Genomic DNA, 19,901 nt, shown 5'->3' on the forward strand with positions numbered 1-19,901 from the left:
TATAGACTAAACAATCTAAAAATAAATAAATAGATGTTATAAATGCTAAGTAATGTAAAAAACGCATCTCCTCATCACCTGACATTACTGTAGAGACTCAGCACAGCAAAACAGACTCCATACTTTCCATTGTTTAATGGTCACAGTTGAAGCACATGATAAAAAAAAAAAAAAGAATATTTACACTGATAGTTTCAAATAAAAACAAAACAAATAAAATCAGTTTTTGACAATAGACAGGCATACCCAACAGCTGCTACTACCTAAGCATGCTCCCCAAAAGTAGCAACCACACATTGACAAAAAAAAGCCACATTAAAATGAAAAAGGGAGTAAAGTGCATGTATGACAGACCTCCCTGTACAGACATTTCTGATAGACTGCAGAGAAGCTTCACTTGCCAGTCACAGGCACACTCCTAAAATGTGTACAAAAGAGAGAACCGTGAATGAAAACCAAAAAAACGAAACAAGTACACACCCAGATAGTAAAGTTGTGCTACACAGTCGCACTCACACACAGTCACAAACCAGTTATAAAAAAACATGTACAGTTCCAAAAATGTCAACACTCACAATACAGACCTTTACATCCCAAAGAGAACATAGCAGACAACTCACAAATATACACTCTGCCTTCAACTCCCCATCCCCGAACCTTTCTCCCACACAGTAATACATACAGAAAATGTCTAGTTTGAGTGGCATCAGAACTGTGAGAGGACATGAGAGACGAGTTTACGTCAGTTCGAGTACTGAAGTGGAAATTGTTTCTGACAGACGGAAACATTCCAGGAATCCAGAGTCTGACGTTTATGCAGGTCAGATTTGGTTCAGACCGACTGAGGTATTGTGTAGTCAAAACAAACATTAAAAAAAACAGCAAGCCTCTTCCTCTTTGCATTTTGATTCAATAAAACGTCTGCACAACCATGCAGTCTTTTTCCGGTTGATGGTCCGGTTATCTTTCTTTAGGGGGGAGAACACTAATCTGTTGCGTCTGCGGGGCGACCTGAGCTCTTTGTATGTTTAGATGCGCTGCTGATGGCACAACACATGTTTAAAAAGCAGTCTCCAGACAGCATAATTGACTTTGATTGGTATTACTTGATTATTGATGAAGAGACATTAAAGTACGAGGAGAGAGGAAAACGGGCTACATTCCACCTAACATCAGGTCGGACTATTCAATAAACCAACAGCAATCAAGTAAATATCAAGTTCAAGATGGAGGAACCAGCAATGATGTGAAGAGTGAAGATGTGCAGGCTCAGGCATATTAACATTTGAAACAAGTTCTTAATTTTGATGATAGTTTTTGCTGCTTCTTCTAAAAGTGTTTACACTGCCACAGCGCTTCTTCCAATTTCATTTAATGTTTTAATTTCAATTGACCGGACCCTTCATAGCCTTGTCACTGAGAGAAGCATCTCGGATTTCACAGAGTCCCTTGGATCTGCAGGGTAAAAATGTACAGAAACTTCTCAACATCTCCTTTAAGGCAAGAGGCATTGGTTTGTTTTGCTGAATAAGTCCAACATTATGCACATGATTTCCATGTCTCATAAGTGTGCACAATCCCTCTCGCTCACTGTGTGTGTCTCTCTCTCTCTCTCACTCACACACACACACACACACACACACACACACACACACACACACACACACACACACACACACACACACACACACACACACACACACACACACACACACACACACACACACACACAGTTACAGTTACATGGTGTTGTAAAGGGTACTAGTAGTTCTTTTCTTAAGTTGACTCAGGGGGTGAGTCCTTCCATACTGCTGCCTTGTTGCCATAAGTGTCAGCCCAGGCAAGTGTAGAAAATCTTGGTCAGAGTTGACGAGTTCTCCTCTCGGCGGACTGGATGGTGGAGAGACTCGTGGCGAGGTTTCTCCAGCTTCAGAAAGCCTCTCCACACCAGTCCCGAGGACTTCTGGCTGCTGGCCGGCTGAGGAAGGAGAGTTGTGGACCCGCTGCTTCTTGGACTCATCGTTAGCTGTGTGGATCAGAGGTTCTGCTGAGGACGGAGCCACAGAGGAGCGGCTGAGCTCCCACTCACTCAGGTCATTGGCCAGCAGCTCCAGACAGCCCAGTTTGGCCAAAGAGGCTGAGCGCTTCATCAGGGATGGAGGAGTCAGTCCTGCCTGGCGAATTCTTGCTTCCACCTCTCTGACCCTCTTCTGGTTGCCGCTACCTCGCTTCTGAGTGGTTCCAGCACTGAGGCCAAAAACGTGGTCCACACACCGGGCCTTGCAGGCTCTGTCCTTGCTCACCTGCTGCAGGAAGGCACCCAGCTCACACAAAGTCTCCCATGTCTCCCTCATGATAATGTCACTATGAGGTCCCTCTGTGGAGCAGTCCCAGTCTGTGACTGACTCAAACTCTGTCACGCCCTCCAAACACAGGAAGTTCACAGAGGCAAATGGAGAATGGGCAGAGCGGTGGAAAGAAGAAGAGGTAGAGAGCAATCTATTATCAGCAGGCTGGACTTTGTGTGCTTTTGTGCTTACGTCATTACTTGCTAGTGCCCCCATCTCAACTAAATCACTACTCTCCCTTTCAACTGGTCCAAACTTATCATCCTTATCTTCCTGCACACTGTTAACGTCTGACACCTGAGAGCCAACTGATGCATCCTGTGGATTCGACATTGTCACAGCATGGACGCTGTGTCGCCGCTGCTGAGAGCAGGAGGAGCTGCCGGAGAGGGACGGTGGAGATGAGGAGGGTGACGGAGTCTCATGCTCCTGTTTCATTCTTTGCTCCAGCTGTCGGGTGACGCGACGCACGGACCCCCTCGTCCAATCGCTGTAGAGACGAGCAGGAGCCGCTTCCTCCTCTTCTTTGTTTTCCACTTCCTCTTTAACATTCTCCACTTCGTTCTCTGATAAAACATCTCCATCCTCTATTTCCTGAGTTGACTTCCTCACTTCCTGGTCCTGGGGGCCCTGAGGCTCTGTGTGCACAGGGATGGTCATTCCCTACGAAGAAAAGAGAGATCATTCAGTTAAAAAGCCAAACAAAAGTTTTAATACATCTATAAAAAAGGTATTCAAGTCAAGTCAAATGGATTCTGATGTGACAGATACTCTGCATGGAACATTCCACCTTCAGCCACCAGGTGGCGCTTTGGATTCAAGAAAACTATTAATTACTCATTTCAGACTAAATTTAACTGCTGTGACTTCAATACACTTCCTAACATTTTTTTATTTTACCTAAGAATTATTTGGACAATCTATATTAAATTGGGCATTTTACACAAGCATTACAAAGATCAAAACATCTGCACAATTATCTCCAAAACACACAAATCGAGACCTTTGTCAGAGCATGAGAAGAGCCTGAGAGAGGCTCTGAAGAAAGTCTGTGACCCAAAGCTTAGATACTAATGTTGGTGTTTGCAATGGAAATAAGTGTGCCATAGTTTTTCTACAAGCAGTATCCTTACCTTTCGTTTCTCCTCCTCCTTCCCCTCACTAGTGGAAACCTCTTGAGGTAGTGGTTGTTGTTCCTTGCCACAACTCTTCACCTGGGGCGACTGCTGCACTGCAGCACACTGAGTTTTACCATCTTGACTCATTCCCTTGAACTTTTCTCTGGCACTGAAAAAGTTAATGTGATCTGCGCTGTGGCCGAACAATAGCCTCGCTGTCTTGTGGAATGGCACCGGGGTAGCTGATAAAATCACTAGTGAAGGGAGGATGTGCTGCTAAACAGTCCAAAGACAATCCACACATCTGTTGGTCACAGTCTGTGTTTTCAACAGGCACTGGTGCAGACAGACACTGGGGTCCAGCTTGTTGTGTGCTTGGTGTTGTCATGGACTCAGGCACCGACACTAGCATCGGTCTCATCACAGGCAGAGAGCAGGACAACGCCTGCAGTTTGATAACCTCATCCATGCAGACTGGAGGCGGGGATGGAGCAGGGAGAGAGGGGGAGGTGGTGGAAGGATGGAGGCGAGTGAGGCTGGCCAACTAAAACAGTCTGTGCAACAGTCAACATGTCTGTCTTTTGAGGCTCAGGCACCACAGTGGCGGCCCTTGGCTGGGAGAGAGGAGGTGATGAGGGCTGCTCTTCAGAGTCACAGAAGCCGTTGGAGAGCGGCGGAGATAACGGAGACACAGAGCCGGCTGTGGATTCAGGACAAGGGGAGTCCAACTGGCTGATTTGGACCACAGCAGAAGGAGAAGGAGCCTCAAGGCTTTGAGCTTCAGCATCGCCTGATAAAGTTGCCAACCCCTCAAAGGATGAAGAGCTGAGCTGATTGGAGTGGATGCCAGTATCAGGCTGGCTAGTGGAGTGTGTTGCTTTGCCAGTGATGGTCGAAGTTCCCAGTGAATCCAGCAGTTCTTTCACAGAGGGACCAGACACACTGCCGGCCTGGTTGTGGGGGTCGGAGTGACCCAGGCTGTGCGGTTGAGCGTGAGATTTAGACAGTGGCTCATGGTGCTCAGACAGGTCACTGTCAGAGTGAGAACGCCACAGTTTGTTGTGCCTCTGCTTGCTGTAGGAGGGTTGGGAAGAAACATGGCAAAAGAGAAAAACTATATTAAAAGTATTTTCATGTTATTCCTATCCTCTATACATATAAACATACACATTTATACTTTTAAAGTCATTTCTTAAAGTTATGTGCTAAATGTAATGTGTCACAGATACACATGATGTTGATATGAAATGCACTTTAAAAGTTGCACTTAACAAATGTACATATATTTTTATAGTAACAATTATTTAAATATTGATAAGTGGCCATAAACACAAATCCAAATGATTCTTTATGTCGCTCCATGCCTGCTGGATGTGTAAATGAGCAACTGTTATACTGTTATATATTAGCAATGGTGTGTATACAGTTCATTCAGTATATAGCTACAACTGAACTGTGGGCAAACTCATAAAACTTCTTTGTAGTTGGAGTATGGATTCACAGATTATACATTAATATCCTGACCACATCTTTAAGCAGTTTAAAGTAGTTTAGCTTGGTGTGCCTTTCGGTTTCATCCTGACAGATGGTTTTATTAGCCTAAGCAAATCATGCAGTCCATGTAGTGTTGGCGTCATGCTACACCCACAAATCACATGAAAAATACTTGTGTTTTTTTTGTGGGTACCTGGCCAGCAGTATGCCCTGATACTCCTCCAGCTGTCTCATAAAAGAGGGGTTCGGTTTGGTCACAGCTCGACGCTCCTTCACGTAATCAAAGGCTTTCTTCAGATCCCAGCCGTGCTCCTTCATGGCATACGCGATCACTGTGGCTGCAGAGCGACTTATGCCCATTTTACAGTGCACCAGGCATTTAGATCCAGCTTTCCTGGAGTAAATATGAAGAATCAAGCAGACGTATGAGCCTATTATTGTCAACAGTTTTGTAAAGCAGTTTTTCAAAAGCAGATAACTCCTAAAAAAAAAAAAGTGACATGAACAGACTCTGCCCTCACAAGATGAGCAGATCAGAGAAAGAATAGATGACATGCGGTCGACAGAAACTCACTTGGCTCTAGATATAAACTTGTAGGTTTCATTCCAATAAGCAAGCAAGTCAGTGGCTTCCTCATCGTAAACGCGGATGTTGTGGTACTCAAACACACCGGGGAAGAAGTTATCAATCTCCCTCGTTACATTCAGGATGTACTGAACCCTGAGGGAGAATGAGAGGAAAGATTAGAAGATGAGAGATGTTTGGATAACAGATTGAAGAATATTTGAACAGAAAAGATTGTTACATGATACTGTATGTCTGTGTTGACTTCAGTGCAGCTTGTGCTGTGTTCTGAGTTGTTGTTTTTGTCTCTCTCCTTACCCGCTCTTCTGCAACTCCTCCATATTGGATGCATTCCATTCAGATCCCTGTAGGAAACAAAAGCAATCCTCAAGACTAGCTCAGAGCCTTCAACTGAGCTCTTCATAATGCTTAAATCCTGTTGCAAGGCATGCCCGACATCCAATGTGAACTCCAAACCAAACAAGAACAAAGTACCCTAAGATTTGGAGGACAATCTCATATTTTACCAGCTTCCCCAGACATGGCTTCAGCATGATGTACAACCAATGTTCATACATGTTTCTAAAAAAATAACTGCTTTCTATTCTTATGTGTTCAATTAATCAATTCATCTGTGATCTAGCAGTTCTTCATCCTGTGGAGTTCAGTGTAATGAGAGCCAAAACTGTACTGCAGCAGTGGTACTCCAGAGGTGTGATGAGGAAACCTACCAAGAAGACGTGATCAAAGATCTCCGTAGGACTGTCCATCTGGCCCAGAATGACAATCATCTCATTGTCGATGTACTCCTTGAACTCTCGCAGGTTGCATGTCATGTGCATTTCCAGCTCTGTTCGGATCTACGGAACACACGCAGCCGGAGAAGAGATAGAAACACACTTCTTTAAAACAGCAAATCTAAACCTACAAAAAGGCAGCCATTACATTTTGTAGTCAAATACTGGGGATTAAAAAAAGGAACTCAAACATGTGCTTTTCCCAATTTTTAGCAATTCCTTTTTTGGGAAGGACCCAATGAAATGTCATGAAGCACTGACTCACCTCTTTGCAGGTGACATTCTCAAGGTCTTTCTGCATCATGATCTCCCTCAAACTGCTTTTGATCTGGCGCTCTGTCAGCTCTCTTTCTGTAGATCTGCAGACACAACATGACAATGAAATACGATATATAAACTAAGTGTTACTGCAAACATACAGCAAGCCCTAAGGAGGAGACGTCTGACCAAACCACTTCATGGTCACTATGTGTATTGCACTCGAGTATAGAACGGTAGTGATTTACATTTCTCAAGTTAATCTTGTAATCTTGTGCACGTGTAATGTCATCAAGACAAACAAATACATGCGATCATGTCATCTAGGGAGGGAGAAAATAACAAGTGAAAAACATATTCCGTGTGATCAGGATACTTACGCGTCAGAGAAGAGCACGGGCGAATCTGCGCGGTGCGACTGCACGTCCTGCATGGCGTTCCACTCGTTAATGCGTGCCTGGTCGGAGTAGACCCTGCTTTGATAGTAGCTGACCCAGGTGAGGAACAAGCTGCCTGGGAAGTAGTTGTGACAACGAGCCACCTCGCATGCTTTATGGAGGGACTGGAGGGCCGACCTGCGAGAGTGAAAAAGGATATTGAGAGACGGGAGATGAAGGGGGAGAGTTTGAGATCAATAAATGCCAGGGACATGCTTTAGATATTAAAAACACAAGGATAGGATATCCATGTCTACCAAGTGGTGTGATTTATGCAGTGTGACTCACCACATGGCCTGCACAGAAACCGGCTTGAATACATGTATTGTGTTATCAGTTGACACACTGAAACCCCTGGGAGCAAGAAGAGAGGGAGCACAGAGGAGAGAGAGTCAGACATGTCAGCAGCCTGGTGTTTAGTGTGCGTTAGCTCTGTGATTAAAACATGTTGGATATTTTCTTACCCATCTCCGTCCAGATGTATTAAAGTGTCGCTCCATAAGGGCAAAACCATCCCTACAGAACAGGAGCTGGGAGGGGGGAGAAAAATAAGTTAAAACTGTACATATTAAAAACCGGCAGGCACATAAACAATGTGTGCATGTTACCGTCTCACCTGTCGACAGGACTGAAATCCATCCCCAGCACCACACTCTCCTCCGTGTCTTGACGACCATTGGTGGAGACCACCACCATGTAGCGAGTGATCTGAGTGTGTGAGCTCTCCAAACGAACCGCCTGGAGCAGGAAAAACACAGTTGATGATGTCTTTACAGCCGAGTGAAGACCTTAAGACTGATTTTTGTTTTTGCGTAATAGTGTGTACCCACCAGTTTGATGTTGTCCTCCGGTCTGAGGAGAGTGAACATGGTTTGTAGATGCTGCTGGATGTCTCCTGGTAAGATGACAGAAATAAAAAACATCTTGGATCAGTGTCAACAACTACAGCTATGCATAAATGGCAGCTTCTTTTTTTACCAACAGCACTGTTGATAGTCAACCAGTCATTTGTTCTTGAAGGAGAACTTTCATCTCACCTGCATGTTTGCTGCGCAGCTGTGAGAAGCGAGAGGCAGACGAAGAAGAGGAGCCATTTCCTCGAGGTAAGAAGAGAGCAGCTCCTTTAACTGTCAGGAAACTTTCACTGATGCTGGACAGACAGAGAGAAAACATGTAAGTGAGTGCGAACCACATACAACTAGTAACAAGATTTATCCTGGGAAGTGACTTTTGTTTTACGTTTTTAAATAATTAAAAACACACCATTTGTTTAAAGAAGGAGAAAAGATGTGTTTTTGTGCAAATGTAGGACTTAGTTATCGATAGAAAGATAATATATTTTGATAATAAAGTAAGTCTCAGCTTCTTAAATGTGAAGATTTTCTCAATTTCATGTGATAGTAAACTTGGCAATATAAAAAAAGACACTTGTAACATGTAAAGCAAACACTATGGGGGATTTTGTCGTCTAAAAGTTGAATGGATTTCAATAATGGTGATTTAATCTTATGTTTTCTTAGAAAATACATCCTGTACAAACGACGTATACAAAACAATAATGGGAGATTTTTTGTGCCTTTATGAGCTCAAGACACTTCACTGTGCAGTTTACAACAACAACAGCAGCTGGTTCCAATAACATGCTGGCTTAACTGAACATGTTCCTAAAATGACAGGAGGCACAACAGACAAAAGGCATATGGAGTCACAGAGTCAGTCAACCCATTTAACCGTCAAATTCTCTTTTTCACATGAACCAGCAGACCTTTATCTTTGGACTCTACGGGGAATTACAAGTTAACTGGCTGTGGCTGAGACTTCAGTACTTTATGGCACATAATGGAACAACTACCTGGCATGAAATTGGCATAAACAATAGAGTTATGTAACGGACTTCAGATGCCCAATGCATCCCTTTGATTTTGATGTTGCTCTGACGTCTTTTGACTCACTGCCAAAATCATAGCAAGCAACGATTTTACCCAATGTTCAACGAGAGTTTTCTGGCCCTTAGCTGACACCGAATTGGAAGCTTCATTGTGTTATGAAACGATGGAGTGAATGCAGATTCACCACTAATACAAGTGATCCCCGACTGTCCATATTTGTCAATATTGAAGGCAACGATAAATATAGGCCAAGGACTAAGGAAGGACGGTCAGAAACAGGAAGTCTGATTCTGTCACGGTCTGCTGTGAGGACGAAGGAGAAGAGGAAATGCAGTAATTACAAGTCCCAATTAGGAAATATGAAAGAGTAAAGTTAGATATTTGCGACATCCACATAATTAATGTTACAAACTTTTCTGAAAACAGTCTCAACCCACATCTTACTCAGATTTTTAAAAGTCTCTACCGCTTGTGAAAAATGTAGGGGCTCTCAACAACTAAAGAAATCCTTCAATTTCAAGGACCAGTCTTAACCACTTCCTCTGATTCATAAACAATCTGTCACAGGTACACTGTGTGCCTTTCCCTCTGTGCCCCCTCAAGATGCATTTTAGTCACATCTAAAATACAAAACAAAACAAAAAAAGGTGGGTGGAGGAGAGTGCATGCAGTCGATGAGTATGGCATCTGGCAGACATTTCACAGGAAGGAAACCTCTTGCCTGCAGCCCCTGACTCTGCTGTCATATCCTTCCCTTCAAGTCTTCATGGGAAAACCACATGCCTTTGTCAAACCAGATCACTGTAACCAAATATTGGAAAGCAGGCCGAATGAGAATATGCCCTGTGTGAAGGCGGTTTGTAAGGGTACTGTCCAAGTAAGCTTCAAGTCAGAAAAAAAAAGTCCAACCACTCACGGATATTATTCAAACTAAAATCAGACTCTAGCAGTCTTCATTTTTGCATCTCACACTATCCTAAAGATTTTACTGCAATTCTTAGTTACATATATTTTACACAGAAAACCTGGGAGTCTGAGCTCAGTGTAAACTTACAGCTGATACATTTCCCCCTGAGAAATCACGGAGTTCTCGGTGAAATAAGGTCTCATCTTCCCCCCGCAGTAGGCGCAGAAGCAGTCGGCTGATGAGCTCCGTGGCTCGGTCACAACACCGGGAGGCATCGCTGCTCTGATGGCGGGGGCTGGGCGCACAGAAGCGGTCTGTAGTTATCGATAGTCGCCGTAGTGGTGTGGAGGAAGGGGGTCACTCCGCACTGCCAGGGTACTTGTGAAAAACGCAGAACTGTCACTTCTTTTAATGGATATCCCGACTTTAGGGAATTATCCGTGAGGCACGTTATAATGCAAGATAGTTTAAAAAGCGCGGTAATATAATATTCAAAAACGGCCAAGATATTGACATATTTAGCACATGCTGTAGCAGAGCAGGTGTCGCCTAACATCTGCTCAGTGATAGGCCTACTGTTTCATCAGTGTGCAGCAGGCTGCGGTAAAATGTGCCGCGGGGGGGGGAGGAGACACACATGGTCCAATCGGTGAAAACAGCCGTCTGTCGAAGGCTGTATGAGGAGTTAATAGTGCCACAATGAAAATGGGGGTACTCATTACTGCCATTGACAAAAAACAGGACTTGAATAGAGACAGACAAATCTTGTGAAAGAATACCAAATTAATTATTTTTATTAAATTTCATCCGTTTTACTGGCTAATGAAATTGTTAATGTGACCCATTATTACAACATGTATTAAAACATGAGTTGCAAGATGTTACTGCAATTCATGAAGGTTTCCTTGCACATTGAGTCCCAACTGTTCCTGATGTAGGGGAAAATATTACCACATACTATGCAGCAGGAAGTGGTGTTTAAAGAATGCCCCTTGCATTATGCTTACTGTATACACACACAGCAGATGTTTTAGACCAGACAAACCGGAATACCTTCCTATGGTACATCCTTCTGGCACAACACTGAACGTAGGTTTGGTCAGGGAGGGGATATAGTAACTTTATAGGATTTCTGAGTTAATGTTAACATTACTTACTTGATTGTCCATTTGTTACGTTCTTTTTTTAGCTGTATTAGTAAGTCACAGTAGAGAAGCAGGTAGGAAACAGTGAGAATTGAACCAGGGACATATCACTATATGTATGCAGCTTAAAAACAGTTATTCCCCCTTTACAAACCATATAGGCTGCTTGAAAATAATTTCCTTACATTTTTTTAATTCAACAAGCAACTTGTTGTATTTTAGCAGTATACTGAAAGCAGCAGAAAGGCAGAACTGAGGGGATTTGAATATCTGTATATTTATTGCAAGTAATATAGTTATCGCGATATTACTTTATTGCAAAACACATATATTCCTCATATCCTGCAGCCCAACCCTAAATCTCTGAAAATTATTCAGTTTAGTGAGTAACAACTATACAACATGACATGTTTTTCTCTTTCTCTGCAGACATTAAAGACATAATCTCCATCGGTGAGGTAGCGTTTTCTGGTTGACACGTTTCTCTTTTCTTATGGCGACAACAGCACGAGACACCTGGTAACTCCATGACAACACTCGTCCAGATAAAGCATTAATTATTTCCCATACACAGAGGGGCATCATCTGGAGAGTGTGGGTCACACACTGATCACACTTGTGTTGCCTGTGATGAAGTTGTGTAACCAACCGTCTGTAGCCTTTACGGAAATTCTCACCAGAGTCCGAGACACCTGACACCTTAATGTGCCGCTGCTCTCGCAACAGCACAACAACAACAACGGAAAAAGGATTGAGAAATCAAAAAGGAGACATCAGGGGACCCTTGAACTGAGAATAAACTTGACCTGTTACGCTGCTTGTTGATCCCTCGTGGTTTCAATTTATGGGATGGATTACAAAGTACTGGATGCAAATGTCTGGCCACCACCTGACTGCCCAATTATATCACAGGATAAACAACAACTGCAGTGGTGTTTTTCTGTTACAGCCATCTGTGGCTGGTGTAATATTGTGTGCATGAGCGGTGTGTGTTGTTTTTATGTTTTATGAACACTTATATGCAGTCATTGACCCTCTTTGATCAATCAGCCAAGTGGTGTGATTCAGTAGCAAGACAACGTGGGTCCATTAACTCCATCGTGTTACAGACATCGACCTCGAATCCTCCTTCTTTAATTGGTCTCATCTGTACCGAATAGTTTGAAGCTTCATTCATAACGTTGACATTAGTACAACATTTTGAATGCTGCACAGCCTTCTTTGTTTTTGTTTTGTTTTTCTGCACTTAAAGCCGGTACACAAATGTTATTAGTATTACACTACTTGTAGAATCCTGTGGTGGCTGCGTAGGATTGTTTTTGACTCGTGTGATCCAAAACATTTCTAATAACTCTACAGCGTTGTAAAGTCCAAAAGTCAAATTGTATTGAAAAAAAGATAGATGTTATCATATTTTTGTTTTAATCTAACAAAAATATTCTGCTTCAATCCATATTTGTGGGTGTTTAGCCTTTTAAAAACAACGTTTTCAAAATCAACAACACAATAAATTACATGTATATAACCACAATAACAAAATTGTTTTGTGGAAGGGTGTTATGTCATAAAAGATGGTGAAAAACAGTCAAGCTTCATTTGAAAACCTCAATAGAAAATTTGAATGTAAACAAACATTCGGTAGATTCCTAATCTCAATAATTCAAGAAATATCTGTTACATCTGTTTTAAGCCATTATAGATCTAGCGAGGTCAACAGTCTCATGCTGGATCATAATATTGTTCTCCAGTCCCATCCATAGAGTCACAACAACCCACATGTTTATGTTTGTGATGTTGGACCCATCTCACGGTTCTCTCATTTGACTGCTGAAATTCACACCGTCCAATGACCAGCAGTGATGGGCAGGATGTGGTTGTTACATGCAGACAGACACCGGACACTCCTCTGTTGATCTTACGTCTCCGTGTGTACAAACACACAGGCAGTCACCTTAGTGATTACAACATCACATATGCAATACAGTACACACACGGCTATTCAGTACTTCATCTATTGATTTGAAACACACACACACACACGCACACGCACACGCACACACACACACTGTATCTATCCTCTGAGGCGTTGAATCTTGTATGTATTATGCAGGAAGTCAATCTGTGTATTTACAGTTTAATCAATCTGTCAGACAAAATGTATTAGATTACATCAGGAGTGAGTGAACATGATTCATCGGGGAGTCTTAGGAGGTGCACAAACTAAACCTTAAGGCGAATAGAAATGAATAGAATACCAAACTATTAAATCAAAATGTGTCCTTCAATTCATGATTGCACTTATTTCTTTTGCATCCGACTAAAGAATGATGTAGATTATAAAAGACCAGAAATAAGCGTCATAGTTAATTCCTCTTTCTCCTCCGTCGTTCCTCCAGTGACGTTGCTGCTTTAGCTGATGTCAGTATTCTGCTGATGTCAGTGACTTTAATCAGCAGCACTGCAGCAGGCCCTGCTTATGCAGACAGACACACTGCATCACTAAAGCCTCATCACAGTCTGAATGAATGTCACTACCTGTGTCACAGATGAGCTCTGCTGCAGCTGCTGGCTTCTACAGCATGACAGGCAAAGACGTCAGCAGTTGGGAACACTATTTCAGTGCGTGGGCTGACTTTTATTAAATATTTTCTTCCCTCTTTAAATGTAATCCCGTGTTAGTTGCTCACAATTGCTCGACAAGAAATTGGACAAGTGCTCTTCTCCTGTGATGCTCCTATATTATGTGACGATAATGGCCCTAAAAACGTTGTTAAACAAATAAATGTAGCTTTACGATCTTGAGGAATAAAACCTACATCCATTACTTTCTGTGCATTGTTGAACTATACAGCAAAGGTGGCATAGTATGCAGAGCTGCACTTGTGATGCTAGGTGAATGAAAATGTCAGTATCCTCCGAGTCTTGAAATAAAGTTTTGCGCTAGAGAAGTAGTGAGCCACTACCCAGAGCAATAAGACTGACTAGCAGCTCATATACAGCAAGTTCAAACATGGTAAATTAACCAATCTTAACGTCTAACAACACTCCACCATTTAGATGGCAAACAAATTACAATATCTCCTGGCTTTTGCAGCCTGGAATAATGAAATACGAAAAGTAATAGTTATATAATAAACACAGCTCCTCACTGGTATAAAGAAATTTAAAGAGGTTATTCTTAAGTCAAGACAAGGCCCAGCTCCTCACTAGGAACTGGATATTCATACGTGCTCCTTTGTGACAGTATGAAAGCAGAGCATAAGGGTCAATGGTCATTTTAGAATTACAAAACAAGATATTTAGAATAATATTTGGTTTATAAAATACAGTAAATCAAAATGACATCTGATCTGATACCTCTCTCTGTGCAAACACACACACACACACACACACACACACACACACACACACACACACACACACACACACACACACACACACACACACGGCCTGACTATGTGAATATAGATTTCACTCCCAGCTGCACAAATACAGAAAGCCCTCTCATTTGGATGGCACAGAGCTCCAATGACCAGACAGACACAGAGGCGCTCTGACTTTGGGAGGGGCTACCAATCTGCCCCTGGATCAGCAGTGCAGCTCCCCTGACCCACATACACAGACCTGACTCACGGGGAGTCTACTGCCCTCTAATGGACAGCGAGTGAACTACTGTTAATTATCTCATACATGAGAGGATTTCAGGATTTCATCCGTTATTAAAAGGGCCAAATAAAACAAAGATGGATAATAAGAGAGTTTCTGCAGCTAAGGTTCACTGGTATCATGTGTATCTAGAACAAATAAACACAGTAGGCAGTGGAAGGAAATTGCAGATCGCTGGTGTACTAAAACCAGTTGCAAATGTGGTTGAGCGAAACAGGATAAACCAGATTCCAACTCCAGTTCAATGCCAGAGGCAACAAGGGACAGCACATGACTGTGAGGCCACTAAACTATCACAATAGCACAGCAGCTCTTTGTATCAGTAAAGGAAGGAAGTCCTGCAGGGCCAAACACATTTAATGATTAATCATCAAGTGCTTCTTCAGGTAAAGTGTAATTTCTCTCCCGTTAGTTTAGGTTGGGCCATGTCAAGGTCCGAGGTCAGGGGCAGCAACATAACAGGCCCTCTGCTCAGACACTTCAGTAGATGCTCGTTGTGTCTTAAACAACACGGCCTGGCACTAAATTCCGGGAACAATGTCACTGTGATCCAAACTTCTGGTTTATGAAAATCCCACTGCACATCATCTTTGCAGAGAAACAGGAAGAAACTTGTTTTTGTACTGAGGTCCCAGAGGGGAAATATGATTAAGCTTTGTTTGAGACAGAGCGGGTGATGCTGCACAATATCTGTAAGTATCTTACCTCCTCGGCTGAGAGCGGCGGTCATCCTCCCCGCTACCGGACTCCTAACGAGATAAGAGGAGAAAATGACATTTAATAGTGTGTTAATGTAGTACAATATAGGACTGTCAACAACTGAGATTTGGACATAGAGACACAACATAACATTACATTTTTTATAATTCATTAAGATCACCTCATTTTGTAGCACTCTCTTTACATCACAATATCGATGATAACATACAAGCTTTATCAGCAATGTGAAAACCTTCCTCTAGAACTTATTTGTGCTACAGCAGGAAATAGCTGATAATGTATGCAGTTAAAAGAAGAAAAAAGTATTAGTAATGTTTATAAAGATTGAGAATTGTGAATAATAATATAATTTTGGTCCTGCAGAATTTGATTATTTGTATGATGCTCTGCAAAGGACTCATAAAGTAACCCGTTTTAGAAAAGTTCTGTATCAATAAAACCATCACTATTATAGCGACGCCCACCTTCAAATCAGAGAGATCATAATCACAACATTAAATAAGTTTTAACTTGAACCAAACAAGTAGTGAGACAGCAACGTAAATAAAGTCTAAAGTCCCACGGTTCTACTTTAGGTAAAACAAAAAGAGTACTTTGTTTATTTCCACACTCACAGGCACACTTCAGTATACATGCACAAACACATTGAAAGTACAAGTAGCATCCGACACAGCAGTCAGGACTGCCTGAGCAGAGAGCAGCGGTGCAGAGAGACGGACGGGGAAAGCAGAGTTCAGCGTCAACTCAATTTGCGCACACTCCAGGAAAATGACCTCAGTCTGTTTTTAAGGTGTGGCCGGTCAGAAAATAACACATTCACACAGAAAACAAGCAGCAAGATGAGGAAGAGAAATAAGATACAAATCCAAATCACATTGTGGAATATGAAGCTTTGCTAAATGAGAGGTCTTAGTATTAGTGGAAGATTAACACCTGCCATTTATCTGGCAGGGTTTGGTACTTATCTCGATTACACTGTAGCCTTAACTACATTACAAAAGAAATGGATTACAGGTTGATGAGCACAGACAGAAAGATGAACTTGCAGGGCTGCCTCAATGTGTTTATTCTAACCAAAGCTGGGTGATATCACTTTACTTTTTATTATCTGCGAATGCACAACAATGTTTGACACAGCCAATGCAAAGTGTGTGCAAATTCCAGTGTAACACAGTATAGAATTGTAAAGTTTTGTCCAAGTTATTGTTGAAGCAAAGCAGGGAAGAGTCTGGATACCAGACTTTACCGCCGGAACTTGTGACACTGTTGCAGAACATCTTTTAGTCACAATATCCATAGCAGGTTTACATTGTTGGCTCTCAGGATCAATAGCACAAGGAATGTTTAAAACAGATCTTGTGAATTGTTTAACACCAAAACAAATCTTGATGTGACACAACATTGATAATGAGTGGGATATCTCTGAAATAAATTTGTATTCATTTATTTGTACTTTGTTTATTTGTAGTAGTAGCGTTTTAATTTTAGATCACTAGATTGGACAGAGTTGCAGCTGTTGTGTCCTACATTGTGACAAATAAACCAAACTTTGTTTAGATGGAAAAATACTTTTTGCATGTATGAAAATGTGAGAGGGTTTTTCCAACCCTTATGGAAATGTGCAGGCTGGGCAGGGATCTGCAACACAGGAGACAAGTCTGTGCTGCACTGGGAGTCACGAGTTACAGCATCAAGAGTCACCAGGTTAAAACTAGTAAAGGCTTCTCCCCTAAAGCATAAATGTATAGTACACTCTTGGTGTTTTCCCTACAAACACCCTGATTATGAAGCAGACACATACCAGTGACAGGCTCAACATAAGGTCCAAGTAAAGAGGGTTGAGAAGAAAACAGACATGAGAGACCTTTTACAAGACTACACACACACACACACACACACACACACTCACACCCACACACACACGTTATCACTGTATGTGCAGTATGTACAGTATGTACGGGTTGTAACTTGAAAGCATATTTCTACAAAAAACATGCTTAACATCCTTCAGCACCTCGGTCTGCCTCACCTTGCTAAATTACACATATGCATATCTTCTTCCTCTACTTTTAAAGCTGTGTCATGATGACAGATTCCCCTGTCTCACTACCACATCTCTAACATACATTATCATCCAGAACTTTGACTTTGTATTGCCTGACACTGATAGATGATTGCTACTGATATTGACAATCTAAAAAGTCTTGTTTCATCTACTCTTGTATTTATTTTTGATTCACTCCAAAAGACAGATCAAATTACTACGTGTGTGTGTGTGTGTGTGTGTGTACAAAGCAAGACACTTATCATTATGCCTACTCACTCACAGAACCTGTTTTACTCAGAGCATACAAAAGGTGTGAAGGCAGGGTCCCGTTTCAAGGCCACGGTACTTGTTTGAGTTGATTGTTTGTGACATTCTTGGTGAAAAATAACTTGACAGCAATTTGTGATTTGGGACATAAGTTGGGGGTAGAAACTATCAAGATGTTACTCGCAAATTGTTATCTTTTACTGGGTCCATCTAGCAGATGAAGCAGTCGGTTCTGATTTTACATTAGGGTTATGCAATATGCCAATACATACTGTGAAGCGAGGTAAAGCTGTCAACAATTAAAGATTTTGCTATAATGTTTATATGTTTACACCATGATAGCTTTCCATTGGGTGTTCAAGGTTATTGTGGGGAAAGTTGCAATTCAATGAGCAGGATTGCTTTATAACAACAATTGACTTTTGAACTTTATTTGACAGGTATATAATACTGGTATATAATACAAAAAGAGACTTTCCTGGGTATCGGAACTGGATATCTTTAAAGTATGGACCAAAATAACCCAGTGACAAGTAGGTTTTAAACTTCTCCAGTCAAACGATAACTGCAGTGCATTCGATCCTTTTAGACCCAGATCTAGCTAAAAAAAAAAAAATATCTCTGAGTGGTTTTGTTTGCATCCAATAACTGAAAGTAATCTTCAATTTAATGCGACCTGAGATGGCAATTCAGCATGCCAACATGCCACCAAAATGTTCAAAAGTATGGTTATACTCCACTCCTTTGGCGTCTGATTAAAAGAAATTAATAAAATGCGAAAGGTATCAAATGAAGCACTCTATGGGTATCGGTCTCACTTTAAGTATGTCGATATTGGTTCTGCCCTAACAGCAGTCTGGTCATTTAATCGATAAACACTATATCACAATATATATCAATGGTACGCTGTCTGTCAACTATACACTGAGCAGAACTGACACAGGAAGTGTATAAAGTTGTGTGAAATTGACAGAGAGCAACATTTGAATGGGAAACAGAGAGTGCATGCTTGTATACTACTCCCCAATTCTATGAATGGATTCCCTTCTTCTGTAGAAACAAGACGAGCCGGGAGAATAGCAACAAGAACCTGCACCTCTGCTTTGCATGGACACACACACACACACACACACACACACACACACACACACACACAGGCAGGTAGAGAAACGCACAAGGATCAAGAGTTTGAAGAGGAGACAGAAGACAAAGACAAACAGACAAAAAGAAAGACACACGTCTACAACCGTGTTTACATACAGAGACAGCAAACAGCAATTATGCAAGAGTAAATACCGCATTCATGCGTGTCACAAGACGCTTATTACGAGCGGAAGTGCATGACATGTTTCTTTGTAGATAGCTAAACTACACATCCGCAACTGAAAACCATTAGTGAGTTAGCAGTATATTGCAAAACCTAACAATCACAACACACTATCGATGAAAGTCTTGTGTTTCTCTTGTCTTGGTCAGTAGGAGCTAACTGCCAGTTGAACCTTTGAACTGGTGGAAATGTGCATACAGGAACTATGTCAACAGTGGAGTACAATAAAAACAGAAGGGGAAGCGGTCCGTTGCTAACGTCACTGCGTTATCAAACAGAAGTAACAAAACATTTCAGAGCAGCTTAATTTAGCAGCAAGTAAATAAACTGATAGTGTAATGTTAACTGAAAATGATGAGCGGCTATATTTCACGCATGCGCAGGAGTACAAAGGCAAGGCACTTTATGACAGTCAGTAGCCGACAAAAAGACAGCGGAAATGAAGCCTCAAATCGCCTTCAATAGCAATGAGATTTGGGTTTGGTGGTGGCGGCAGCGGGAGTGGATGAGGGTTCAATAAAGGCGACTCTTACCGAAACGCAAGGGCTGGAGCTGGTGCTGGGGGTCGGCGAACGCTGCACGGTAACCAGCGCCATTCAGCGACCGGGAAGCAGACACCTGAGATGAAGCGACCGCGGCAAGACGAGCATAATTGATTTTAGGGGGAGAAACCCCAGCTGAACCCGGGTTGTTGGTCTTCTCTTGTTTTTCTTTGCTCTTTCTCTCTGACCGTAGACTATTTGACTACTCCCCGGCTGTTTCCTCTGTCAGCGTCAGCTGCGCATGCGCAACTATCCTTAGTTTGTCAATCCCGATTAACCGTTTGTGTGCTGGACGTAAACAAAGATGAGAAGTGTCTCTCAGTCAAACAATAAACCTGACTTCCGCTACTCATTTAGTGGTGAATTATGTTTAA

General features: G+C 42.0%; 1 protein-coding gene across 1 annotated transcript; it reads right to left on the bottom strand.

The window, feature by feature from the left end:
• Positions 1–120: 120 nt before the first annotated feature.
• Positions 121–19,578, bottom strand: ssh2b (slingshot protein phosphatase 2b). The gene is given in 18 exon segments (XM_029448137.1): positions 121–3,011; positions 3,482–3,676; positions 3,678–3,962; positions 3,964–4,540; positions 5,154–5,354; positions 5,535–5,681; positions 5,844–5,890; positions 6,257–6,385; positions 6,588–6,681; positions 6,961–7,155; positions 7,306–7,371; positions 7,482–7,547; positions 7,634–7,755; positions 7,848–7,912; positions 8,055–8,167; positions 9,961–10,191; positions 15,330–15,373; positions 19,519–19,578. Coding segments are annotated over 16 exon segments (3,702 nt in total). The 5' UTR covers positions 10,089–10,191; positions 15,330–15,373; positions 19,519–19,578; the 3' UTR covers positions 121–1,739.
• Between the last annotated feature and the right edge of the window lie 323 nt (positions 19,579–19,901).

The sequence above is a fragment of the Cottoperca gobio genome, chromosome 14 (genome assembly GCF_900634415.1).
Source record: "Cottoperca gobio chromosome 14, fCotGob3.1, whole genome shotgun sequence".
In the NCBI taxonomy this organism is placed as follows: domain Eukaryota; kingdom Metazoa; phylum Chordata; class Actinopteri; order Perciformes; family Bovichtidae; genus Cottoperca; species Cottoperca gobio.